The sequence below is a fragment of the Lynx rufus genome, unplaced genomic scaffold, assembly GCF_022079265.1.
Source record: "Lynx rufus isolate CCGP_SWC_20201006 ecotype Redwood Valley unplaced genomic scaffold, mLynRuf1.p SCAF_1, whole genome shotgun sequence".
In the NCBI taxonomy this organism is placed as follows: domain Eukaryota; kingdom Metazoa; phylum Chordata; class Mammalia; order Carnivora; family Felidae; genus Lynx; species Lynx rufus.
Genome location: NW_025814823.1, coordinates 82,181,653 through 82,208,573, shown reverse-complemented (window position 1 = coordinate 82,208,573; position 26,921 = coordinate 82,181,653). Strand labels below are relative to the sequence as shown.

The window sequence follows — 26,921 nt, the reverse complement described above, 5'->3', positions numbered from 1 at the left end:
GAGCCAGCCCCTCGCCCCTATCAGCTGTGCTCTGGGGCCTCCCCCACGGAAGCTGGGTGTGCTGGACTAGGGAGGTTCCTGGCCCAGGACGCTGCAAGGATGAGGGCAGCTGTGCCCTTTCCCACTGCACCTGCTGAGGGAACATTCTGGAGACTGCAGGCAGGAGCTCTCGGGCTGTGTCCCTCTCAGGACTGACTTCCGGCCGTCTCTTCCCGTAGCCCCTGGCCAACGAGCCCTGAGCCCCCTCCTCCCGGGCAGCGTACAGCGTCTCCTGGCCCTTGGTGGAATCAACAGCAGGCCGTGCCCAACTTGCAGTATGTGGACTAGGTCCCCTTGGTCACAGCCCGGCTCTGCCCCAGCCCCTCCCTCCCTCCGGCCCAGCACTCACCGGACAGATAAGCAAAGCGCTTCTTCAGCTGGTCTTGGATGTCAGCGGCACAGAGCGGGGTGATGTCCTGGTGCATGATTTCATCTGCGGGCAGAGCAGAGGGACGCGGCTGTCATTCGGTGCAAACTGCCTCATGCAGCCATGCACATCAGCCAACACCTAAAGGGACCAGCGGTCACGTGCTTGGAAAAAGGGATTTCAGTTTCCAACGTGCAGAGACCTTTGTCTCTCGGTGCACAGAAAACTGTGTGCTGGGTGGTTTATCAATATTTAAGATGTGCCATGTGTCAGAGGCACAGAGAAAGGAACAGAGAGGCGGCGGGAGGGAGGGAGGAGGGACGGAGGGATGTGCAGGCAGATGTGAGGGCAAGCAGCACCACCCACCCAGCACCCACTTTGGTCTGCCAGCCTGCACCCCCGACTGGAGGCGGTCCAGGCATCCCGCGGCCACCACAGCCCAGGTCAGCGAGGACACCGGGCAGCAGACACACAGAGGTCCACCCCGCCTGCCCGACATGGACACAGGAGGGCACCCGTCCGGGTCCCTGAGCCAGATACTGATGGGAAAGGTGGCTTAGTGTACAGGCTGCGAGTCCTGGATCGGGGTCTGGGGCGAACTGGGAGCAGCCACACCCTGGAGGCATCGGCAGGAAGCAAGAAGGTTTTGCGAGATTCTGGGCACCTGGGGTCGGGGCTGCGCGTGTCACTGCGGAGAGCGTGAAGCTGGGCACCAGCCCCTGCCCTGGTGTCCGCGGGCTCCTGCGTTTCTGAGTCAGCGCCTTGCTAGCACTCACGTGATTCACAACCAGACCCTGGCCGAGCAGCGGAATTTGCATCCTGGGACATTTACACGATTTCTCAGAAGAGACTCAGGACCCAATCTGAGACACCAGCCAAGAGAGCCTGGAGACACGGGAGCTCTTCCAGCTCGAAAATTCCAATAGAGCTGCCGAACGCTACCTGCACAGACCAGCCTCGAAGCCGGCTCTTCCGGTCGTGCAAACAAGCAGGTGTAAACAGGTGACACGACTAGGCACACAGGCAGGTTCCACCATCCTGGCGTGCCCTGCCCTTCGACCCTGCCTGCCATTGACCGGGCGCCCGCTGGCCCCACAGAGCGGCAGTGGCAGTAGCCGGCGTCAGGAAGTGACAGCAGCTAGTGCTCAGAAGGTGGGGACCTGCACTGAGTCCCCAAGGGTGAGGCCACCGCCCACAGGCAGCACGATGCCTCGGCCACGGCTCTCCTCCGTGGGAGGAAATTCAGGATGTTTTCCTGAATCCCAGGCAGGGCGATTTGTGCCGAGTGCAGCGTGCACCCTGCACGGGGGAGGGGCTGGACCTTCAGATTTCACAACGCATTTCCCTTCTCATGGCAGGAAGGAGTCTCTGCACAGTTAATATCAAACCTGTGCCACCTGTGCTCAGGTTCAGCCTCTGCAACCCCAGAGATGCACATCGTTGAGCACAGACCATGGGAGGCAAGGTCTCCAGAAGTCTGGAGACCTCCCAGGGGCAGTGGAAACAGCACAGACACTGAACTGGCAAGTCCTTAACGGGGATCCAGCATCCGTGAGGAGCACAGGGACTGCCTAGACGGTTCCCCAGACCTCACCACCACCCTGGACCTCAGCATCCCCACCGGACTCCAGCAGCCCACGAGGAAAGAAAACCATGAGTGTCTGGGCCTCTGATGGACGCTAATTCTTGACTGGGTCTGACTGGCAGAGCCTTTAAGCCCACTTCCTCTCCAAGTACCCTCTGAGCTCAGTCCTGCACAGCACAGGCTGTCTGTGCTCTGAGCCTGGCCTACCCTGATGGCACAAGGCCTTCCCACATGCTAGAGACAGGGCCATTATTGCTGACCATTCCTGTACTTTCAGTGACAGAGGGACAGTCCTGCTGGCTGGATCGATGTCAACATGAGCTTGGTTCCTTGGAGAGATGTCTCTGGGCCTTGTCACCACCCTCCTGTGGGCACTGATCATTCTCATGTTCCCAGAGCTCCTCCAATGGATGGACCAAGGTCCTTCAGGCCTCAGGGCCTTTGCATGAGCTGCTCCCCATAATGCTTCTCCCATTGTCTGCTGGCCAGTCCAGTATTACTTACTTCCTGGCCAAGATGTCACTTCTTCAGGGAGGCCTTTCTCCACCTCCTGGCCTGGGCCAGGCCTCACGGCATCCTGCACACTGGCCGGAGAGCCTGCAGCCTACTGCTCAAGCCCAGGACCCGGCCCAGCGGCCCCTGTGACAGGGGCACAAAGAACTTGTGTGGGACAGGGGAAGCAGGAGGCGCACGAGAGGGCGACTTCCCGGAGCAGCACTGAAATCCAGCTAAGTCGGCACGCAGGCTAGTGCAGAATTTCCGGAGCCCACAGATAGCTGACCATGGCAGCGCGTCTGCCTGCAGCCTCACTGTGGATTCCACGCGGGTGAGGTTTTGGGCACAGAACTTGCTCCGACAGCATGCCGCAGGTCTAAGGCGCCGTTCCAGGTTGAACGATGGTGTTATTCTGCAGCCTGCACTGGGAACAGCAGAATCCGCACAAACAGACTCCGTCTAAAGGTCACTATGGCTTACATGGTCACTGGCCACCCCTCATAAAGCTGGAAATAAGTAAGGACCACGGCAGTAGTTTTCGTCACGGTCACCTGGTGGCTTCGTCAAGCCCGTGGGCTCTGGGTCTCCGGGTGCACTGGGCATGTCTCCCCCAACCCCGAAGTGCCGCTTCTGCCCACCCTGCGTCCTCGTTCAGAAGGGTGGGTCTGCAGTTTGTGGCAGAGGACAGGGCACTGCTGGTCCAGCAGGAAGTGGGGGAGCCCACGGGAGAAGGAGCAAGCCTCAGATGTCAGCAGTCCGGACAGGAAGGGGGTCGCCCCACCCGCCGGCTCATTGAAAAGGTCAGGCGAGGCCCCGCTCCTGCACAGAACCTCTCTGTGTGAACACAATGTCTCACAGATAGCTACCCGCTTCCTGTCTGGGCCAGACGTGAGGGGAGAGCCCCGGGCAAGGAGCCTGTCACAGGGTCACGTCTGACGGAGGTTGACGCGGGGCACGGGCACTGAGAAGGCCCCCAGGGCCAGGGTTCAGCGCGGCTCTGGGAGCCATCTAGAAAGACAGTTGCACCCAGCACATGACAGGTGGCGCACAGCCCACTTAGCCTCGCTCATGACGTTTAGCCGCCCCAGGACCCGGCTCAGCTCCAGATGATGACCAAGGGGAGAGGCCCCAACTGCCACAACCTGCTTGTACCGGAGCCACCGGGCCTGGCCCCTCTGGGCTGCAGCCGGAGGGCAGGGGTGGTGCGAGTGTCTCCTCTTTAGATCTTTCTTCCCAACACGGTGAGACTGGCCTACAAAGTCCCCTCTGGCAAAGTGACTTAGAACCTGCTTTGGTTGAGGACAATTTCCTAACAGGGGTTGGGCTGTACCTGGCCGCACCTGTCCACTCGAAGGGGCGTCGATCCTCGACTTTTCACAGCAGTGGCTGCCTGTGGCTGTGACAAGGGCCTGCGGTGGGTGCAGAGTTGGGTGGTGGCGACTGTCCCCGGTTAGGGAGCCCTGGTGCACTGGGAGAAGCCTCGAATTTGGGTTCAGAGGCTTGTCCCTGCTGCTTCCTGGGAACCTGGGGCCTTGCTCAGAGGGAGATAGGACCTTGAGAAAGGCACGTCAGTGGGGGCTAGCAGCAGAGGCCCTCTGCCATATCTGTATCTGCCTGAAAGTCCACACCTGGAGGCTTCTGTTTATTTTCCATCGAAACACAACGTGAGGTCTTCTCTGTGTCCATAGTAGAGTGGCACGTGGGGTTGTTTCGGCAACACAGGTGGGCGGGATTCCCAGTCACCGAGCCCATCCAAGCCAAGAGCAAAGTGTGTGCAGACGGAACAAGGAGAAAGGAGGCCACAAACGGGGAAATCCAGACTGAGTGGGGAGGACACGGAGGCTACAAAGGAGCCCACGCGAGCTCACAGGTCAGGGTGACAGGGAGGCTGGGGGGCGGGGCAGGGCCCACGTGGGGGCAGGCTCTGTGATTTGGGGTCTACACTGGTTGTGTGGCCGGCTCTGGCTCTCACAGCACATCATCCTGGACGTTTCCAATGGTCATTTGTTCCTGGATCAGGGCACAACTGTATCATGTCACGTCGTGAACTCAGTTCAGATGATTTCCTTATCTCAGGAAGCAAATCCTTATGTGTTTTTGCTTTTTTTGTTTTAATTTTTTTAATGTTTATTTTTGAGAGAGAGAGAGAGAGAGAGAGAGAGAGAAAGTGTGAGTGGGGGAGGGGCAGAGAGAGGGAGACACAGAATCTGAAATAGCTGCAGGCTCCAAGCTGTCAGCACAGAGCCTGATGCAGGACTCAAACTCACCAACCTCAAGATCATGACCTGAGCTGAAGTTGGGCGCTTAACCCACTAAGCCACCCAGATGTCCCCTTACAGGTTTTTAAATAAAACGCTGCTCAACCAAAACCGCCATCAGGGAGAAGCACCCTCCAGCACAAGGAGCTGCAAGCTCACTGGCACGCGGGGGGCAGGGATCTGGAAGCCGAACAAAGTCAGGCTGGGCCGCGGGTCTGTCCCTCCCGTGTGCTGCCCGAGGCCAGTGCACAGCCTGGAGCCCTCTGGGGCCATGGGGACACCGTGTGCAGAGGAAGATGTGCAGGCCCGAGGCCCAGCACACCTCCTCGGAGCTCCAGATCTGCATCTTCCACGGCCACACCCTTTGCCTGATGGGTCTACGTCAGGCCTTCATGGGAACCACCAAGAAGCCCCTGGAAGGGGCACGCAGAATGGACAGCGGCCTCTCCTGGATGCACCACATTTTCTATCCTGCCCTATGCCGGCCACAGCCCCCAAGGGGGTTTCACAGCCGGGGCAGGGATCTCGAGGCCACCCCATGGGTGACACTTAGCTGAGGTCACACCCATTTTCAGTTTGACAGACAGCAGGTCAGAGGCTGTGCTGTCGGCGACACGCTTAGGCACACCAGGAAGGTGTCTCTGTCTGCCATCGTCAACACCCATTCTAAGAGGGGTGTCAGCCAGGTAGGTCCCAGGACACACTCTCCACCCCTGCAACAGGCCAGGCACCACAAAGGGTCCCTGCTCACACCTTACACCCTGGCTCGCATGTGCTCAGGGCACTCTGTCCCATAGGGGGTTAACTGCATCACTTCTGCCGGGCATCCTGCATGCCACAGGGCCATGGCAGACGCCAGGCTGAGATGCCACACACTGTGTCTTTGCCCAGGGCAGCAACCAAGCCCCGATGAGCCTCAGGATCCTGCTTAACACAGGCTCCGGGCAGCTCGACCAAGCTCGCAGAGACAGCACACAGGCCAACGCCGTGCCCTGCCCTGCCCTGCCCCATATCCCTAAGTAGTGCTCGCAGTCCTGCTCCCACTGTGGGGTGTCTGGGGTCAGAGCCCCAGAAGGTCATCTCTGCACACTCTCGGTGGTCAGGGACAGCACTGCCACCCTCCAAACTGAACAGACCACGGACTCTGGGGGGCTGGTGGGCGGGTGTGCTGAACACGTCCAGCTCCTGCAGAGCTGAGCAGAGATAACATGCGGGGAAGCCGATCGAGCCGGGCCTCATTAAATCCAAGACACGGTTCTCAGTGAAATTCTGACATGAGCCTCTGCAGAGCTCCCCCAGACCCAAGGCCTTAAATCAGTTAAGAAGCAAGTATTTCTTGAACGTCTACACTATGGCCCGTTAGCGCAGCAGAAAGGACAAGACGTTGAAGAATTCCTTAAATGTAGCGGCTGGCTAGCACAGCTCCGTGACCTTCTGGTGGATCCCACAGGACACCTTTAATTGTAGAAACAGCGGTCGGTCACTGGGTAACTAAATACCCCTCATGTATCAATGAGTTTGTCACCCCAAGAGGTGGGAGCATTAGTATCCCATTTGTTGGATGAGAAAACTAATGAACAGAGAGGCTGACTGAGTTGCCTGAGGCTGCACAACAGGACTGCACAGATTCCAGGGGCAGTAGCTCAAAGGGAGCAGCAGGGGTGCAGCCCCTCTGAGGCCTGTCCTGGGGTGGGGTGGGGGTGACTTCCAGGGGCGGGGTAAGTGGAGGTGCTACTAGAGGCGCCTGGCGGTGAGCCTGGGCGACGGGCTCACAGGAGCGGCAGCAGGAGGAGACGGACCTCTTGGTGGGCCTGGGCCACAGCGACGGCAGGCCGCGGGGTCCTCACCGCACGTGCTTCTGTGAGTGCCTTACCCTAGTGTCAGTGGTCGGAGAAACAACCTCCGGCCATTACCAGAGGCGTTTAAAATCACCCCGTAATTCTTGACGATTTTTCTCACAGCCCGAGTGGAATTGTGACTCAAGGTGGTAAACACTGTCGCCGCCAGCGGTGGAGGAGACCGCGTGGTCGCTGTGCCGTGAGCCCGCACACACGCTGCGCGGCGATGCCCCAAGCTGGGAGCAGCTGCTACACCTGCACCTGACCGTGCACGGTCCCCGCTGGGGACCGCGGGGTGTGGAGCTGCTCACGCCCCCGCACGGCCTCCTGGCAGCCGCTGTGATGGGGGCCGGGGGGCCGCAGACTGCTGGCTGCATCACCCTTCCTGCGCGGGGATCCCCGGTTTCCGGGCAGAGGCAGGCACGGTGACCCCAGGCGCTCCTTCTCCTGAGCTGCTGTTGGTCCGCACAACCGGGGCAAAGGTGGCAGCCCCTCCTAGCGTGCCCGGCGCCTGGCGTGCGGGGGGTACTTGGTGGTTCCCAACGCTCGTGGATGCACGGCTTGCCCTGGGTCCCCTCGCCGGCGAGGGGACTGGCCGCTGGACCCCACAATTCTCTCAGAGCGTTTTCCATTTGGCTGCCGTCACCCAGAAGAACCTCACAACGACAGGAGACGCTGTTCATTTCCACGCGGCAGAGGACAAGGATGACGGCTGTCACAGCTGCCCGCGTAGGACTCCGTGGCTGGCGCCCCGAAAGCACCGACGCTCTACACGGAAAAGGGCGACTCCGCGTAGCCGAGCCTCTCACGCACACGTACACACGCGCACGCATACGCGGCACGGGCGCACCGGAACGGCACCGGGGGAGTATGCTCACAGCGCAGCGCCCGAGTCACCCCTGCAGACCCTGTTTCAGAACTAGATCTGACAACCGCAACCCCGTTAGAGGAGGAAACGCCTAACATGGCTCCGACCCCACATCCGGGAAGACAAGGACCCCAGCACCCCACGTGGCGCAGCCCTGCATCCGGGCCGCACACCGGCCTCTGCACCTTCCCCAAGTCCTCGCCGAGCCCTAGAGTCTGTGTTCGGGCGACGGCTGTCAGGCCCACCTGCGCCCCTGCCTGGGCCAGCCCGTGAAAGCCCTCCCGCGGCACCTGCGGGGAGTCCAGGCGCCCAGAACACAGCAAGACCCAGGGCCACATGCCCTCCCTGCATTCACACTGCCTCGGGCCTCTCTGGACCATTCCAGAACATTCCTTGGGTCTGCCTTGCTGGCCCGGAAAGTCCCTGTGTGGGTAAGAAATGTCTTCACATGCTCGGTGCACGTGGGTCCTCCTTGCATTCTGGGTGGGCGCCAGCCCCACGCTGGTGAGGCCGCAAGAGGTCAGAGGAGAAAGCCCCCCCCCCCCCCCCCACCACAGAGTCAGCCTCTGCAGGTCTGGTTCTGGCGCTTGACATAGAAGGTGCTAGAGCCTGGAGTGCATCTGGATTAGGGCAGAGAACAGCTGTGACGTATGGGGACAGGACGGAGGTTACATTCAGGGCCAGTGTGGCCACCCAGGTCACGCGGGGCTCTGCCCTGCCCTGCTCAGCAGCTCTGTTCACACTTCCCAGGCACGACCCCAACCCGCAGCCCCAGACCCCTACAGCAGGCGGGAAAAACAGGAAACGGGGGCGTCCTCGTTGGCGAAATGGCAGTGGGGCTGGAAGCGCTAATGAGCTCACTCCATCCTTCTAGGACTGAGTGTGAGGGACACAGGAGGTTGAGGTCGGTGCCGGCCCTAGAGAGGCCTCTCCCGGGACAGCACACCTTGCCTGCCTGCTGGAGGTCCACAACCACGCCGGTGGGCACCTCACCAGCCGCCAGGACAGGACAGGCAGGGAGGGAGGCCACACCAGGCAGCTTCCGACGGTTCCTGGGCTGCCTTGAGTGTGTGGTGTGGCTGGACCCCATCTACCAATATGCCCCATTTACTGAACTCTTGTGCCCACGGTCATCACAAACACAGCTGGGCCACTCCTGCCTGTGCCCTCCGTCTCTGGTTTTGTTGTAAGGTCCACAAAGGTGATGGGGGAGATGGGCCCAGACACAGAGCCTGGGCAGGTGGACGTCTGGGAGCCGGCACTGCCGCGCCCTGGCCACAGCCCCCTCCGTCCCGGCCCCACAGAGCAGCAGAGTGGGAGGCACTCCCCAGAGGCCGTGGAGCTGGGGTCCAGGGCGTGGGCTCGGGGCGGGGGCTCCTGACAGCCGGGGGCCAGCTCTGACCCAGGGACCTGGAGCTGAGAAGGGGTCCTTTTGCCACAAACGAGGGCCTCCTTCACACCCTCAGCACGGTGTCCCCTCTAGGCCACCATCTGGTGCCCATCCTGCCTGGAATGCTGGCCTGGCTGCCAATACACTTTCAAGCCACTTGTCCCAGAAGCCCCTGCAGCCCGAGGCCTCCACACCCCTGCGCACACGCAGCGCCCACCCACCACAGATAACCATCAGAAAGGAACTCCCTTTCAACTTTCCTGAATTTGAAATCCCTGTGAATCCAAGGGTCACACTTGTGTTTAATTCCAGGGAAGGCTGCACTGCCCCCTGGCTCTGCAGCAAAGCGTGCACTTGTGAGGGTTTGGAAACCAGCGATGGGACCCGGAATGTTCACGGAGTTCATGTCCCACAGAGCTGGGAACCAGGTGGGAGGCTGTCCTCACCCGTAGGCAGGGGCAGGAGAGTGGGCTCACCGCTGGTCCCATGCTGCTGCCACATGGCCAGGGCAAAGCCTGTCAAGGGGCTTGGGAGGCTGAGCGTTACCCCCCTGCTCGGCCCCCGCAAACAAGCCTCAGGCCAAGGGAGGCTTGAAAGGAGTGTTACAGGGCCTCCTGGTCACGCTCTGTGGGCAGATCAGAAACCCAATGGGGACGTAATTGGCACCAGATTTTAAGGTGCAAATGTCGAGGAAGAGGGAGAAAACCATAGAACTGAGAGTGTTGTTTGCTTGTGAAGCCACTGGACTCCACACAAGTGCCACAGTGAAGCCCCAGACAAAATCAGGACTCGGTGCACCTGGGAGCCTGTCGGGAGCTGGTCCCCGCCCCCACAGCGTGTGGCCAGGCCGAGGGGACCGCAGAGCAGGGATGGCAAGGGCCTTGCCGAGCTGGAAGCATCACCGGACACGCCCTCAGGCCAGAGGTGGGGCAGCCGTGGCAGGCCCAGGGAGGAGGCCTCGTGGCCATGTGGGTGTCTCAGTGTAACACACCACATGGTCAGTCTTCGGGGCAAGGACAGGCTGATGGGTGAGGGAAGCTTACGAGACCTGCCAGGCATCAGCCAAGCTAGCCCAAAGCAGGGCTGACTGGGGACAGGTGCCACGGACAGAGAGCCAACCCCTCCTGGAGCTCGCTGACAGCCGCCCTGTGAGCTCCTGCATCGAAGGGGAGGACCCTCACTGTTGCCTCAGCACGGGACACCGTGGACCCTCACTGGTGCCTCGACATGAGATGTTGTGGACCTGTTGTTATTAGCAATGTTCCTGCGGGTGAGCATTGCACGCTGTCCCAGGACTACACTAAGTCCTCAGAGGAATCTGCTCATGTGGCCTGGACGGGGCCCCAGGACAGAGCAGTGGCCATCTCTGGCTGGGATTATTCCATCGAGGCAGATCCAGTGCCCGGGGCCCCAGGAACCCTGAGCCCAGCGAGCTCCTGGAACAGTGTCCTGGGAGAGGGGTGTTGTGTGGACCGGCCTCAGGGGCCGAATGGGCTGATGCCTGAGGATCTGAGCGAGCATCCAGGGCTGGGGAGGACGGCGGGGGGAGGGGAGGCGGAGGAAGAGGCGCCACCTCACATGTGTCCAACAGCCAGCTGTGCGCATCCACGGAGTCAGACCACCGTCTCCCACTCTTCAGAAGCCTTGACTTAGGGTCAGTCCCAGAGCGGTGTGTGTGACAGCCCACCAGCCACCCTCCCTCTGGCTTTGGGCTGAGCCTCCTGCGGCTCCTGGCCTGGCCCTCCCCAATCCCACACCCACCTTCTAAGTACCAAGAATTCCGTAAATCTAAAAGCAAATAGGAAGTTGCTTTATGCTTCACGGAAGACACGTCCTCAACAAACAGGAGCAGGGGGGCCTGGGCGGCGTGGATGGGAGGGCGCATGTCTCGTGTCCCTGGGGCTCCGCCAGGATGGCCTTTGGGACAGGTGCTGCCTCTCTCCAGCCGGGCCAGCAGAGCAGGGCACAGGTGCTCCAGGTGCTGGCCCACTGGGAGCCCCTCCCCACCTCCCCACTGGACACACACACGGGACAGCATCTGGGAGGCAGGGGTGGAGACGGAGGGACGGAGGGGTGGGGGCGGGTCAGGCTTTGGCAGGGAGGGGTCACGAAACCACTGTCATGAGGGCAGGCCAGGAGGCACCTGGTCTGTGACAGCTGTGTCACCTTGGGACACCGGACACGCCGTGGCCTCCCCCGTGGTCTCCTGTTGACTCAGGACAGTACCAGCCTCCCCCGAGCAGACGTGAGGGGAGATGGTAAACAGCAGGCGCCCATCCAAGCCAGCATGCAGTGACCTGGGGCTGGAGGAGTGTGGCCTCGGGAACTGTGCCCACAGCCGCCATGGGACAAGGATGGACCGCCACGCACCAACAGCTGCTCCCTCGGGCAACAAGCACCTTCGTTTTGAGGAAACAGCAAATGGTCCATAGAAACCGAGACAGGAGGGACGGGGCAGCCCTCAGTCACAACAGGCCAGGTGCCCGGGGCGCTCCTGCCCCACCCGCGTGCTCACAAATGCAGCGCGTCCGAGCAGCCCCGAGGATTCTGAGAGAAAGTTCCAAGAATCAGAACTAGACCCTAGTTAGGAAAACGAGGGGACGTCTGGGGTGGCCGGCGAGGCCACGCTGGGGCGGCTCCGGGGACAGAACGCATGTCAGGCACCCCGAGAGTGCTCACGGCCAAGCTGCGTCCCACACGGCGTCCCCCCCAGGACTGCGGCCTCCTCGCCGAGGTCCCCAGTCAAAGGCGACTCCCCACATGCTCAGCACCTGCTGCCGCGTGTACACGTGAGCCATACCCTTCCCGCACGGCCGCCTGGGCGGTTGGAGCCCCGAGTCCTGGGGGTCAGGGACGTTCTTGGCCTCAGCCATTCACCACACACCCAGGGTGTTCGTCATAAAGCTGGAAACTTCAAATGTTTACCGGTTGCCGCTGACAAGCCAACATTTGACTGATTCATTAAATTTCCATAAACAGCTGATGAATTCTTTGTCCCTCTTTGTCAGAAGAACCTGCCTGAAAATGTGCTCATGACAAATTACTTCAGGATGAGCACTCTTCTGTCCTCAGGACAGCAACAAGGAGACATGGCCATGCCACCCAGGGCCCTTCCCCAGGGTCTTTGTTCTCGGGGATCTCAGGACCTCAGCAGGTCTCAGAAGTGCCAACCCTGTAACCCTGACGGGAGCAGGTGCAACGAGAAAGGGCCACCCAGAGCCAGGGCGGCCGCGCACCATCACAGGCCGGGGCCACCACGGGAGAGCCTCCAGGGGAGCGGCCCTGTCACCCCCCCCCCAAGCCCTGGGGCTCCCGCGCGTGCACAGGCGTGTCCACAGGAAAGCGTGAACAAAGGAGGCTCGGGACCATCTCTCCAGCTTCCAGGGTGAGCCGGCAGAGCCCTCGCGGCTCCAGAGGGACACCCGGCAGGGAGAGAAGGGCAGGAGAGCAGTAGCTGAGGCTCCAAACCCACAGCGGCACCTGACAACCCCCCCCCCGCCCCGCCCCCAGAGCTCCCGTCCCAGCTGCACTGGCTCCGCCCCAGCCTGGACCCCACTTACGCCCCCACCCCCAGCCGCTGGCTCTGCAGAAGGCCTGGCCTGTCCCCCTACCTCCCCCAGCTAGCGCCAGCTCACGGCCCAGACGCACCTGTGCTGGTCTTCAGGAGGAGCCACAGCCCGGAGATGTCCTGCGACAGCAGGGAGATACGGCTTAAGGTCATGCTGTCGCCACCAACGTGCGTCAGGAGGCGGCGGCCTGCCTCCCGGAACGCCCGTCCTGGGCGCACAAAGGAAGGCGGCAAGGCTCCATTTTGGGGCCACCAGCCGGCCTGCCCCCCCAGGGCCTTGGTGCCGGCTCCCCAGCAGCGTGCAGCTTGCTAGAAGTGCCCGCAGCCAGGAACTGCCCAGCCCCCTCGCAAGCCTCCTGCGGCCCCGGCTCCCTCCCTGCCGCCCGTCAGCACCCTCCCTGCGGGGGCCCCACACCCGCCTAAGTCGGCCCCCAGCCCGTGGGCGGGGCAGGGTCTGCACCTCCAGGCCTTGGTGGGGGGGCACCTCGCCTGCCCAAGTCTGTCTGTCCAGTTGGTCCCCCGCTCCTTGGAGAGCTGTGTGTGTGCACGGATGTGTGTGAACAGGTCCTGAGCAGGTGAGATCTCAGACGCCCCCAGGGGCTAAGAACATGGAAAATATAACGGGGAGGGGGGGCCCTTGGGGAGCTCGTTAAAATGTGGGTTTGGTTCTGGCTGGGGGTGCAACCAGCCTGGTGCTAATGAGCTCCCAGGTGACAGGAGGCCATGTCTGAGGACCAGGCTGTGGGCAGGAAGAGGGGAGGGGCCCAAGGAGCCCCCTAGCCCTGGGGAGCAGGGTCTTCAGGCTGGAGCAGGGCTGGTTTGGGGCCTTGTGATAGGAACCAGCTCTGGCAGAAGCCTTCAGGGCATTTGCAGGGTGTACCCCCACAACCTCCCTTGGAATGTAATGTCACAGACTCGCTTTCCCACCAGCCGGGGCCCCAGGGGCCGCAGGGTCACGCTACTGGGGCACCGTCACTGCACTGGCAGCTGCCGGCACCCGCTCCACACCCGCCCCCTTCCCTCCTGTCACGTGACCAGACTGACCTGGTCTCTGCTGGACAATTCCAATCCCCTCCTTCCTGCTCCCCAGCCTCCCCCGCTGATGCTTAATGCGTTGGCCGAGAGACAGGGTGGGGGACGTTCAGGCAGACCAGGGTGCAAGCCCCTGGCACGGTGGGCCGGCCTCCTCCGAGCCGAGCCCATCCAGCCTCCTCTGCGGCCGCCCTCACCAGCATCGCCCTAGCCGGGGTCCCCAGCGGCATGGCCGGATTAGCTCTGTCCGGGGCCCTGGTGCGGCTTCCTCGCAGTGCTGGGCAGGCCTGGGCGGGACACCCTGAAGTCCAGCATGCAGGGAGGCTGTGCCCAGCACATAACCGGCAACCAAACAGGAGGGCTGAGAAAGAAGGTGTCAGACCCGACGCTCAGCCACCAGGAGGGACATGGCACTTATGCAGGAGGAGGACAGGGCCACGTGGAGGGGCGAGGGGCTCCAGGGACGCTTCTCCCTCCCCATGCCTCCACTTTGGTGCCACAGCAGGCTTTTGTGGCCTAGGCCTCAGCCTCTGGGCCCACGGTGGGCACTCAGTGCCACCAGCAGCTGGCTGTGCTCTCAGGAGGGCAGCAGCCACGGGGGTGTGACCTCGGCTAGGGACCGTCTGTACCCAGGATGCTTGCCCGCATCCGTCCTAGTGTTCCCCACACCCTGCTGGGCCAGGCCCTGGCAAGAGCGGGGTCTTGCACCCTGGGACACATAGCCGTTCCTGGGCTCACCCACCTCCTTTCTCCCACCCTGTCGGAGAGAACGGCTGCCCGGAGCCAGCCGAGGTCCACCCCAACTCCTGACCATTGGACTCACGACCGACCAAGTCCACAGTCTGCCCTCCAGGCCTGCCACTGTTCTCAGGACACGTGTGTGGCCACACCTGTGACGGCACCTGTTTTCTTGGTTTACTCTCCAGGCGGGGTCCCAGCAACCCCCCACCCCGTGCCTCTGCCAAGCGTGCGGAATGCTGGTCCTGGGGCTCACGTAAAACGAGCACACGCTCTAAGACGGGTCCCTTTGGAACCGGGACACAGCACTCAGAGGCAGCTGCTGGTGGAACGTCTTCCCTCTGCAGACCTGTGATTCGTTCATCCCAGAAATGTGTGCCAGCTGCTCTGGCAGGCATGGGGATGGAAAGTGTCAGCGCTCGGAGGTGGGTCGTGGTGTGCAAGCTACTTCCCCAGCCCTGGCCACTGTCTGTGAGGGCCAGGACCAATCCCAAATCAGTACTGGGCTGGGCTGGACTCTCTGCCCCAAACACCCACAGAGTTGGTCCGTTGCCGGCTTTGAGTTTTTCCCCAAACGCGTCCTCCTCTGAGGGCACCCCTCACCCACCCACCCTGAATGGTGACCCGCCGTCTTGCCCTGCGGCCCCACGTCCCCGGGGTGCTCACACCCGCCCCGTCCTGCCCTCATGGCCTGCATCCCAAGCGCTCACACCTGCTCTGACCCGAGGCCCGGCCCCCAGGTGAGCTCCCTTACTTCACCTCCCGCTGCTCGTCCAGTGCCCACAGAGGCCCGACACATGTGTGTTAAGTGGCTGCGGTCACAGGTGGGCGCGTGGACCGGTGATGAGGGCGCGAAGGCGACAGCCGTGTGGGCGGTTTCTGTGCGTCACCTTGTCCGTGCCAGCCTGCCGCCGCCCTGGAGGCCGAGGGTGGAGTTTCGGCTTCCAGGAGGCATGTGCGCCCCGTGGCGGGGTCACTGCCCCCCTCGCTCACCGCAGTTCCCGCCCCTGGCTCTTGGCCACAGTCTCCACCTCGAACCACTGCCCCTCCCTCTGTGGCCCCACCAGGCTCACCAGGAACAGCCAGGATCTGGTGGTTCTGCCTCTGGCTTCACCTGCACCCAGAGCTGTGTTCTCTGGGGGACCCTGTGGGGAGCCAGCCTTCCAGGGCAGGGGCGTAGGGACCAGAGGCCAGGCAGGCATTTCTGCCCAGTCTCCAGGGCCAGAGGCCAGCTGGGAACTGGCTCAGTGGCTGTGGCCCTGAGAGCCTCCGAGGATGGCCTGGGGCAGGGGCCTGGCCCTGGGATGCATTGCCAGGGGTTTGTTGACATCAACCCTGATTGGGTGATGACAAGTATTAGTCACTTTTCTCAAAAACGGGTAGAGTCCCAGAGCCCGCTCCGTGTTTTCCTCTGTGTGACAGGTGGTGAAGCCACCGCAGGCCAGTGGGTGCCTGGGGACAGAGCTGTGCACACAGAGCCCGCTGTCGGGCACAGGTTTCCCCTCAGGACGCAAGGTCCAGATGATTTTGCAAGTATTCACCTCTTTCTGACCAACAACAAAGGCAACCTTATGTGGTTCCACCCCACAGTGCTCGCAGGTCAGGGGAGGAGGGAGGAGCCCTGTGGCAGAGACTGTGGCCAATCCAGGAGGGTGGGGGCAAACTGGATGGGGCGGGTGTGAGTGGCCTCACCGGGCAGGTTGTGCTGTTTCCTGTGCAACATGCCTGACTGCGACGTTGTCTTCCCTGGAGGGCTCCTGGGGCCAGGTCCTCTGTGCCCCTTCCTCGGGGAGAAGCCTGGGGACAGGGAGGCCCCGTCTCTCCTTCCTCAGCCTCAGGTGAGTGATGGACACTGTACGTCACCACGAACAGGACGTGCTGGTTTATGTGTGGAAATGCAACGGGATCGGTCAGAATCTGTAACGTTTGGCACCCAGAGTAGGAGACACACACTTGAAACACATCTGTGGAGGACCAGTGGGCCCAGCGCTCACGGTCCTTCCGCGGCTGCGCCTGACTGGTCCGTGCAGGCATCACTCCTTCCCCATCCAGGGGTGCAGGAAAAGCTAAGCCTGGCATGGAGCAGTCTCCTTGTGGGCAAACCCTTGTCCCTTTAACCTTACAGGTGCATCTGCATGACCTTAATACACGTTCCAGCAACGGTGCAGGGAACAGGGCCAAAGAGTGGCTCCCGCCAGTTTCTGCCAGATGCCGGCGGGGGAGGGGGGGGGGCGGCGCTGCTTCCTGCATCCAGAGCACAGCACCTCCCTCACTACCTGCCTTGTCTCGTCACCACAGCAACCCAGGCAGGCAGGTGTCTGCTCCACTGGGGCAGCCGGGGAAGCTGGACACCATGGCTGCTGTGTACTCAGGCTACTGTCTTCCTCCTGAGGCCCCTCCCCCCAGCCCCCAGCCCCCAGCCCTTCTCCCATCCCCTTCTGGAGCCCCCCTCCTGCCTTCCTAACCCCCTGCACCCCTGCCCTCCTTTGGCTCGGCTGGATCCTTCTATCCCTGTCCTTCTTGCCCTCGAACCTGCTGCTTCTCCTGCGATGGTGCTGTCCTGGGCACCCCCCAACTGTTCCTCCCTCTTTTTCTCAGGCTGCCCTTCCTTCTGACTTCAAACCGGCTCTGGTAACCCCGTCAGCTGAGGACAGCGAAGCCCCATCAGGCACGCAGGCACCCCACCCTGATGCGGCCCTTAGCTGCCCTACCTCTTACACACCAGTCTCACACTTCACTGCACTTCTGTCAGGCCCAGAGGGGGTCGCCAGTGAGCACCAGGTGCCCTGGCTGGGACTCCACCCCCTGAAGGTCCTGGAGCCAACACCAGGTGCCCAGTGGCCCCCTGCCCGGTCTCCTCAAGCTGAACTGGAAGGCTCTCTTTGGCTCATTGGAAAAACAAACCCAGAGCCGCAGCCATCATCACATCTGCCATGGGCTTCCCCTCGTCCAGGCGTGGCCTGGGACCCAGGTGCCATTGCTCCCCTCCCGAGGGCACAGGCTGTGACCTGGGGTGAGCTGGCGGGAGCCTCCTCCTCCTCCTCCTGGATCAACAACTTCTCTCCACACACCTAACAAATCCGGGCGGGCGCTGGGGACGGGTACACACACAGCTGGAGCCTCAGGTTGATTAAAATGCCACCGTAGGCATGGACACCGTCAGGGCGAGTCCTTCCACGAGACGCCCGTGGGTCTGGGAACAAGTCGGCCTTGCCCCGGGGAGCTGGGGGTGTCGGGCGGAGGGCGTGCGGCATTCAGATGGCGGCTCAGGGCACCGCCCGCCTGACTCAGTGCTTCCCACCCCAGACAGGAAAGGCAGCCGTGTCCCCCCACCGTCAGGAGGACACAGGTGGCGTGTGGTGTGTGCCAGAGGTCGGAGGGTGCGCAGAGGTGACTGACACACTCTGGACCATGATGGCCGGGGGCTCGGGACCCACCGAGGCTCCCAAAGGGAGTTCTGGTTTCCAACCCGGCCACCGAGCCGGGGTCAGGCTCCTCCGTGGAGGGGCTTGGTAGGTGACCCCGTGGTACACAGGAGTGGGGCCAGGCGTGTCTGACGGGCAGAGCCTGAGTTTCGTGGGGGCGGTGGGAGAGGCAGGAGCAGCTGAGAGGCAGGCCAGGCCTTGCCCACAGGAGCCAGGACCTAGGGCTGCTGCACCCAGGTGTTGGCGCCCACTGGAGGCTCGGGGTGGGCGCCAAGGGGCCTGCACCCATAGGTATGGCATCTGCATCTGAGGAAGGGGTCCGGACCAGACATGAGACAGCACGTGGGGGGACGGATGTGGCATCAAAGGCCCCTCAGGAGGGACACCCGGAGAGGGAGGAGGGAGGCACGGCCCGGGGCTCAGAGGTTCCGCGGGAAGAGGGCCAGCGTAGGGGTCTGGGTGTGCAGACAGGACAGGAGCCTGCACCGTGTGGCTGGGTCTGGGGGCACACCCGAGACCTGGAGCTGCCTCAGTCACTCAGGGAGTGCCCAGGATGGCAGGGGCCGTGGGCCGCGTCTGCCGCCTCGGGGGTCACCAGCCCCGTGTTCCAGCACCAGCACCTCTGCTGCTGCCCACCTGTCCCAGGTGACAGACAGGGTGCGGCCTCCCCGGACCCCATCCTGCATCCCAGCAGCCCCACCGCCAGGGCATGGGAAGGCCGCTAGGGTCTGAGCCAAGATGCCTGTGATGGGCTGTGGGCTCAGAGTTCCTCCCACCCTCCACCTCCTGTTCTCCCTCCTGGGGTCATAGGTGGGGCCCAGGGTGGGGCTGCTGGCAGCTGGCTGCAGCCCTGCAATGACCTGGAGGGATGAGTCATTAAGGTCAGAGTCTTAAACAAAACAGGTGGCCTGCGCTCTGAAAGGGGACAGTGACAAGGACAGGGTGTGGTGGTCCCCGAGCCTGGCCCTGGGCTCTGCCCCTGGATTGCCAGCGGTCTTCTCTCCATGGAGCACATAGTCTCCAAGCAGCTGCAGTTAGCAGTTAGCGGGGAGACTGAAGCACCAAGGGCCAGGTGCGGGGACCCCACCCTTCACCCCAGGAGCATGCAGGCCCCCCCCCCACCCAGGGCAGCCGACACTGAGTGGCATGAAGACAGAAGACGGGGGCTGGGCGTCCCTGAGACTGGCCTTGGGCAAACTGCAGGGGCCCTGCACCGTCGCTCCCACCTTGTGGATGGGAAGACTGAGCCTCTGCCTCAGCACACAGCGAGGAACGAGGCCTGCAGGCTCCAGATGGCGCCAAGGCTCAGGGGCCCATGCCAGCTGGACCCAGATGGAGCGGGCTGTCCGCACAGTGGGGGGGAGCAGCTGCCCCCGGGCCCTGGCAGAGGCGTCCCAGAGAACAGAGACCTGTTCAGAGGCCTGACCTCGTCCTGAGACAAAGGGTGTGGTGGGGGTTCTGGCCTAGGGTCCCACATCCCCAAGCAGTGGGACAAGTCGAGCCACTCCTCGGGCAGACAGGTGGACGGAAGGATGTCTGGAACCATGGCAGGGAGGGTTCTGGCTGCAGGCACACCCACCAGACCTGACGCAGTTGTCCCCGCCGACACGTCCCTGAACCTGCCGGGAAGGGAGGTGGCAGGGGGGTCCAGGACCCATCCGAGGGGTCTAGCCACCTCAGGTTGCAGGGACTCTCGCATTTCCCAGCGTTCCCTGGACACCCTGGAGTCCTGCAGCTGGTTATAGTCAGGGCCATGACTCCTGTTTTCAGCCCAAGCCCCCGCTCATATCCCCGTTTTCTCTCTCTGGGTTGCACTCCACTGATGATTAACTCTACTTTCTTCATAGACTCGGTTCAACCCTTGAAAGACCATCCCAGTCTTGACCCCAGACTTCTTCGTCCTTGTGCTGTCACTGTTTCAACCCGGCCAGTTTATCTTTCTGGGATGCTAAGCAGAGGCCCCTGACCCTGTGCGGGGTCCCGAGTGTGGGCACCCAGCAGCTTCTCGGGAGACTGCATTCCCAGGCAGGACTGAAGGACCTATCGCATCCAGAACCTCCCTCCAAGGCTTCTAGAAGTGGTTAATCATCCCGGAGGGTCCTTGTTTCATTACAGAAATCTGAGGTCCCCTTTTACTTTCAGACAACCGTGAGGCACAAAATAGCTGTGGTCCAACAGACAGGTGCCCGGGAAGGGGCAAGTGGCGGACTGGGGGAAGCGGAATTCCTGAGGCTTCCCATAGCAGGGATGGACAGATGGAGGCCGGCCCCAGATCAGAAGCTCCCAAAGGTCTCTTATCTCTGTTAAATTAGGCTTTTACTTGGAGATCATGGTAGACCCACACACAGTCGTGGGAAGCAGTGCAGAGACCCGTGGGCCTAGTGCCCCTGCTGGCCACGCCAGGCCTCCCCATGGCCACATCACACTCCCTTTTCTATGTCAGTGAAGCCATGTCTCTGTTGCTGTTCTGTGTTTCATGTGTATTTTTAAATTTTTTGTAACGTTTATTTATTTTTGAGACAGAAAGAGAGCATGAATGGGGGAGGGGCAGAGAGAGAGGGAGACACAGAATCCGAACAGGCTCCAGGCTCCGAGCCATCAACACAGAGCCTGATGCGGGGCTCAAACTCACGGACCGCGAGATCATGCCCTGAGCTGAAGTCGGACGCACAACTGACTGAGCCACCCAGGCGCCCCACGTGTCTATTTTTATTCAGAGGCATGAGACTTGCGCACAGGCTGATGGCCCGTGCTTCCCACTGTCCTCACCTGGCCCCTGCTCCTGCTAAGGCAAAGATCTCTGGCAGAGCCAACACGCCTTCCGATTTGAAGCCATTCGTGAGGTGTTTGTGACTCACCAGTGAGGATGGCCTGCTGCCCTTCAGACCCACGTCCCTGCTGTCACGGGCATTTTGGGGGCTACAGCAGGGCTCCCTCACCTCATCTCACCTCCTCTGACGTCTGTCTCCTTCAATGGCTTCTCCTCTGTCCCCCATAAAACACTCAAGCCCTGTCCCTCCTCCCAGCACTTTGCCCAGTGGCACCTATGCTACCACCGTGGCTCAGAGCCTTGCTTCTGTGGCCTGCACTGTCCCAGGTTCTGCTTCCCACCCCACCCCACCCCACTGCCACACACACAGCCGCTTGAAGTCCTGTGTCTCTGGTTGGAGTCGAGATCCTGGACCGAACCCCCATCTGCCTCTGTGGCCACTGCCCGGGGTTCTGTGAACCACCCGTCTGCTCTCTGCTCCCGCGTTCATATTAACACGTATGCTCCTCTTCCTGGACGTCCTACCCCGTGTCACCGGGCAGCCACCAGAGACCATAGGCCTCCCCACAACCATGAGCCGCCCTGACCCCTGGTCTTTACAGGACCTGAGCTCAGCCTGACGCTCGGTGCACTGGTGCAGACGAAAAAAGGCCAGGTTGGGAGCGTCTCAGGATTTGTGCTGGGCCTAAGCGCTCTGCAGACATGAGATTAACGCCAGTGGTGGATGGAAAGTGCCCCCTTTTATCTCTCGGAGCTCGGCTTTCGAGGGCCCTGGCGGTGACCCGGGGCACTCCATCGCGGCGCGTGGTGACGTCCTGGGAGTCCCGAGTCATGGCGTGGCTGCTGGGGTTGCTCAAATATAATGGAAAATCCGTGCTCTTGATGTCAGAGCATAAACGAACTTTTTGGTGTTGTTGATGTTGTGCTGATTTACGATAAACGTGTGGGACGGTCAACGTAGATTGATTAATGGAGTGTTAAGGGCAGTGGTGAACGAAGTAAGTGCCCCCCAAATCCAACACTAGAAGGTTCTATGTCTGTTCCACAAAAGAGACCCGGCTGAGAAGGCGTCTTTTACCACGTTCGGCGGCTCCACGTGAGCTCCACGCCTTCCTGTAAGGAGGCACGCTTATTCCCCACATCTGCCCACGAGGAGCGAAGCCCGAATGCTAACAGGGGGACAGACGGGTTGGATGTGCTCACACTGGCTTTGTGGCAACAATGCAGGTTATTCTTAAGGGCACACTGGTTTCTAGTAATAAAAGGTGATGCTGTCCTTGGTTAAGGAATTATTTTAAATACCATGAGATTAGTACAGTGTGTACAAAATAAAAAGTAACAAACAGCACTCGTGGCCTTAAGTCCCAAATGTTGGCCAAGGTGGGGGCTTGTGGTCGCAGCCACAACACAGCAGACCCCAACCGGACACAGGTTACTCTGGTCACTGAAGGCCTGCAGGGCTCCCGCCCATCGCCCAGCTCACTGGCTGGGCAGGAAAAGCAAAAGCCTCATGAACGTTTAAAATGCAAATTTCTGTAAATGGTGTAAGAAAGTGGTCTAGTTTCATCCTTCTGCATGTTGCTGTCCAGTTCTCCCAGCACCACTTGCTGAAGAGACTTTTTTTCCATTGGATGCTCTTTCCTGCTTTGTCAAAGATTAGTTGCCCATATGTTTGTGGGTCCAATTCTGGAGTCTCTATTTGATTCCATTGGTCTATGTGTCTGTTTTTGTGCCAATACCATGCTGTCTTGATGATTATAGCTTTGTGGTAGAGGCTAAAATCTGGCATTGTGATCCTTCCTGCTTTGGTTTTCTTCTTCAACTTGACTTTGGCTATTCGGGGTCGTTTGTGGTTCAATACAAATTTTAGGATTGTTCTAGCTTCTAGAAGAATGCCGGTGCAATTTTGATTGGGATTGCATTGAATGTGTAGATAGGTTTAGGTAGTATTGACATTTTAACAATATTTCTTCTTCCAATCCATGAGCATGGAATGTTTTTCCATTTCTTTATACCTTCTTCAATTTCCTTCATAAGCTTTCTATAGTTTTCAGCATACAGATCTTTTACATCTTTGGTTAGGTTTATTCCTAGGTATTTTATGATTTTTGGTACAATTGTGAATGGGATCAGTTTCTTTATTTGTCTTTCTGTTGCTTCATTGTTAGTGTATAAGAATGCAACTGATTTCTGTACATTGATTTTTTATCCTGCAACTTTGCTAAATTCATGTATCAGTTCTTACAAACTTTTGGTGGAGTCTATCAGATTTTCCATGTATAATATCATGTCATCTGCAAAAAGCGAAAGCTTAACTTCATCGTTGTCAATTTTGATGCATTTGATTTCCTTTTGTTTTCTGATTGCTGATGCTAGAACTTCCAACACTATGTTAAACAACAGCGGTGAGAGTGGACATCCCTGTCGTGTTCCTGATCTCAGGGAAAAAGCTCTCAGTTTTTCCCCATTGAGGATGATGTTAGCTGTGGGCTTTTCATAAATGGCTTTTATGATGTTTAAGTGTGTTCCTTCTATCCTGACTTTCTCGAGGGTTTTATTATGAAAGGATGCTGAATTTCGTCAAATGCTTTTTCTGCATTGATTGACAGGATCATATGGTTCTTTTCTTTTATTAATGTGATGGATCAGATTGATCGATTTGTGAATATTGAACCAGCCCTGCAGCCCGGGAATGAATCCCACTTGATCATGGTGAATAATCCTTTTTATATGCTGTTGAATTCGATTTGCTAGTATCTTGTTTAGAATTTTTGCAACCATATTCATCAGGAAAGATGCTCAACGTCGCTCCTCAATGGGGAAATACAAATCAAAACCACACTCAGATACCACCTCATGCCAGTCAGAGTGGCCAAAATGAACAAATCAGGAGACAATAGATGCTGGTGAGGATGTGGAGAAACGGGAACCCTCTTGCACTGTTGGTGAGAATGTAAACTGGTGCAGCCGCTCTGGAAAACAGTGTGGAGGTTCCTCAGAAAATTAAAAATAGATCTACCCTATGACCCAGCAATAGCACTGCTAGGAATTTACCCAAGGGATACAGGAGTACTGATGCATAGGGGCACTTGTAACCCAATGTTTATAGCAGCACTTTCAACAATAGCCAAATTATGGAAAGAGCCTAAATGTCCATCAACTGATGAATGGATAAAGAAATTGTGGTTTATATACACAATGGAATACTATGTGGCAATAATGAGAAAGAATGAAATATGGCCTTTTGTAGCAACGTGGATGGAACTGGAGAGTGTTATGCTAAGTGAAATAAGTCATACAGAGAAGGACAGATTCCATATGTTTTCACTCTTATGTGGATCCTGAGAAACTTAACAGAAGACCATGGGGGAGGGGAAGGAAAAAAAAAGTTAGAGAGGGAGGGAGGCAAACCATAAGAGACTCTTAAAAACTGAGAACAATCTGAGGGTTGATGGGGGTGGGAGGGAGGGGAGGGTGGGTGATGGGCATTGAGGAGGGCACCTGTTGGGATGAGCACTGGGTGTTATATGGAAACCAATTTGACAATAAATTTCATTTAAAAAAATGCAAATTTCATTTCAGCCATCACATGTAGGATGCCTTTCTCACCTAATCCGTTCACAACTATCTGGCAGATTTCTGGAATGCTCAACAGCTTCTGGTCCAATTTCCAACATTCTAATGAAATCATGCTAAAAAACTCTGCTTTGATTTCACCATGGGATGGACACTGCAACTGAAAACGTGTCTGAAAGGTGCCGGTGTCATTCAGGAAAATGTGCCGAGATTGGGGAATTGGACAGCCCGCTGTGGAGCACGAGGAGGTGGAGAGGAAGGCCGCTGGCCCGCCTGTCTCGGGGACTCACCCCAGTCCTGTGCCAACGCCCGGCTCGCTGTCAGGTGCTGTTCAGACTGTGTGTCCTGGAGTGAGCACACCTCCAGCCCCCTCCCCGCAGCCGCCGGCCCGACCCTGTCAACCATCACATGGGGATGGGGTGGGTGTGCAGGAGTCTCCTCCCCCGGATGGACGTCTCTGCCCGCAGCTGGTCGGTTCCCCAGGCGGGCTCTCCCAGCCCTGGCCCGCACAGAGACTGTGCAGCCTGATGCACACGCTTTCACTGCAGCACGGAGCCTCGGCCTGGCGCGGGGGACCCTACCTGCTGCGCGGGCGTGAACGAGAGCACTTCTCAGGCCTTGAAACGTTTTGTTTACTCTTTTGTTCTTAGCTTCACCCAGAAAATCTTTTATTTTTCTGAGAACTCGCTCCTGTGGAGGCGTCACGGCGAGGCAAGTACTCAGGCACCTCTTTCAGGCAATCTTGGAAAATTAAGGTTTCTTCACAAGAACAAACAGTTCACAGTATTTTGAAGGAAAGTGCAAACGGGCGGCCGTGGCCGTGGCTTCCCGCCCCAACTGGTCTGGGTCCACGTGCAGGATGAGCGTCTATCGTTTTTTCTTAGCGTGTTGTTCCTGAGGAACCTGCCCCCGGCCCACACACCTTGCAGGGTTCAGAGCAACCATCGCATGCCAGGATTCATACGGGTGTTGCCAGCACGGTAACGGAACCTCTGGGTCTTTCTCAACATAGGACGGTGACAAAGAGGGGCTCCGTCACCCACGCTGCTGCCAGTATGGACCAGGCTTCCTACAGCTCTGACCACGCCCCAGGTTGATGTGGCCCAAGAAAATGTCCCTGAATTACGAGTCCCTTTGCATGTCACACGGAGCCCATGAGTGAATGACGAATCCAGACACTGACCTTGATCTCCTGCCGCTGCAGAAAGTCGTCTGTGGGGTCTTCTGGGGCCCGCCAGCGTGCCACCACATGCACACACATGCAGGGCCACGCAGGAAGGGCTGACGCCCACCTGTGGAAGGCGCTAACTTGACCCTTCTGCTCCACACGGTGGGAGGGAAGAGTGAATCAAGTAGACACTGCATGCGAAGTGCCCTACACCCCAGGCAGAGGCAGCCGTACCCACAGAGCAAACGACGCACGTGCTGACAGACGTCAGCTTGTTTCCTCTGAATCGCGACAGACCGGGTGGAGCCCCCCCCCCCCCCGAACAGAAGCATCACCCTCGGTATATGCTCGCCTGAGACCCTCTTCCAGACACGGTCTGCTCAGAGCCCCATCTTCCTCCCCAAAGAGCACAAGGTCACCACTGTACCCCACTAGGTCCCCCCCTCCCCAGGCGCTGGTGACAAGGTTTGCTGGGGAATCCCGTCCAAGCGCAGACACCACGCTGTCACACACGCTGGCACGTCTGTGTCCTCAGAGCAACTGTGTCCCCGGAAAGGCACAGCCCCCCCACCGCCCCGCCTTACAGCACCTTTGGGGGACTCTCTGTCGGGCTGGGCTCCCACATACTGCACAGGTGCCTGTCGGCCATGCCCCCAGGGCTCCAGGAGGGTGACTCCTGTCCTGCAGCCCTGACTCCACTCCGAGTCCAGGCCAGAGCTGTGGGCCAAGAGGTGGGAAGGGCAGGGTCGTGGCCCTGGGTCCAGGCCACCACTTCGTCAAGGCGCCGCTCTCGGTCACAGGAACCGTGGTGTGGGGGCGACCGGGAGGGGAATCCGGATGTGGAGTGAAAATGGAGAGGAAAAGGGCTGAGAACAAAGCAGAAACTCTTCCCTGGGACTGACATCACGCAGGTGGGCTGGGGGCATCTGCCTCTGGTGCAGGAGGGACGGCCCAGTGTGCACACAAAGGAGCTTCTAGGAAGTCTGCAGGGGCTGGTGGGGAGACCCCGCCTCCAAAGCTTCCTTCCCACCTGGCTCCCACCTGGCCCCCTCCAGTGGCAGCCCCCTACCTGCCCCCTCCACCTGGCCCCCACCCACCTCCCACCTGCCCCCCTCCAGTGGCAGCCACTCAACTGCCCCATGGCCCCCACCTGCCCCCCACCTGCCCCCTCCAGGGGCAGCCCCTGTTGGAAGCTTCAACCCTCACTCAGCGTCAGTTTCCCTGTGGGGAGGAGCATGTGATTATTGTATAAACAGATCAGCCCAGGGGCCAAGCCCCTCTCTGAGCTGAGCCATGCTGGCCTTCCTGGGGGTCCTCAGGGGGGCCACCACCGGGCTGTCTGGCTTGGCACCATCCCCACTGTCACAGAAACAAGACCAACAGAACCAACTGTGGGTCCTGCAGCAAATCCAAGCACCTACACATATCACCCGCTGGTGCCCACGCTCCCGACAGCCCCTAGTCCGAAACACGATGTTGTTTCGGACAACTACTGCCTGGCCATCCTCGGTGGTAAAGCAGGTATTGTTCACAGGAGACACCAAGGCACAGACTTGACCACAAAGCTCTCCATCGGAGAATGAGAACGCGAACCCTGGGCCACACGAAGGGCCTGGTAAACATCTGAACGTCCTGTCTTCATGGAGCTGTGATCCCTCCTCCCAGCCTGGTCACAGTGACACCACAGATCTGTCCTCACAGACAAGATGGGCCAGTAAAGAAACCATGTGATTCACATGCGGCCGGTTTCGTGAGCTTCAGGGGCAAGTGGAGGAGGAGCCCCACTCCGGACGGGACACCTGCT

General features: G+C 59.7%; 1 protein-coding gene across 8 annotated transcripts in view; it reads right to left on the bottom strand.

Moving 5' to 3' along the window:
- Window positions 1-26,921, bottom strand: part of MCF2L (MCF.2 cell line derived transforming sequence like) — a 128,538-nt gene that overhangs the window by 55,326 nt on the left and 46,291 nt on the right. For 7 of the 8 annotated variants that reach the window (XR_006962542.1, XR_006962543.1, XM_047081840.1 and 4 more), the window contains exon 2: window positions 389-472. Coding sequence is in view for 6 of the 8 variants with exons in the window: in XM_047081896.1 (XP_046937852.1) it covers window positions 389-472 (84 nt within the window). In the remaining 2 variants the exon portion in view is untranslated. Of the gene's footprint in view, window positions 1-388; window positions 473-12,488; window positions 12,570-26,921 lie in introns of those variants that run through there. The other variant, XM_047081857.1, reaches the window with a different exon arrangement.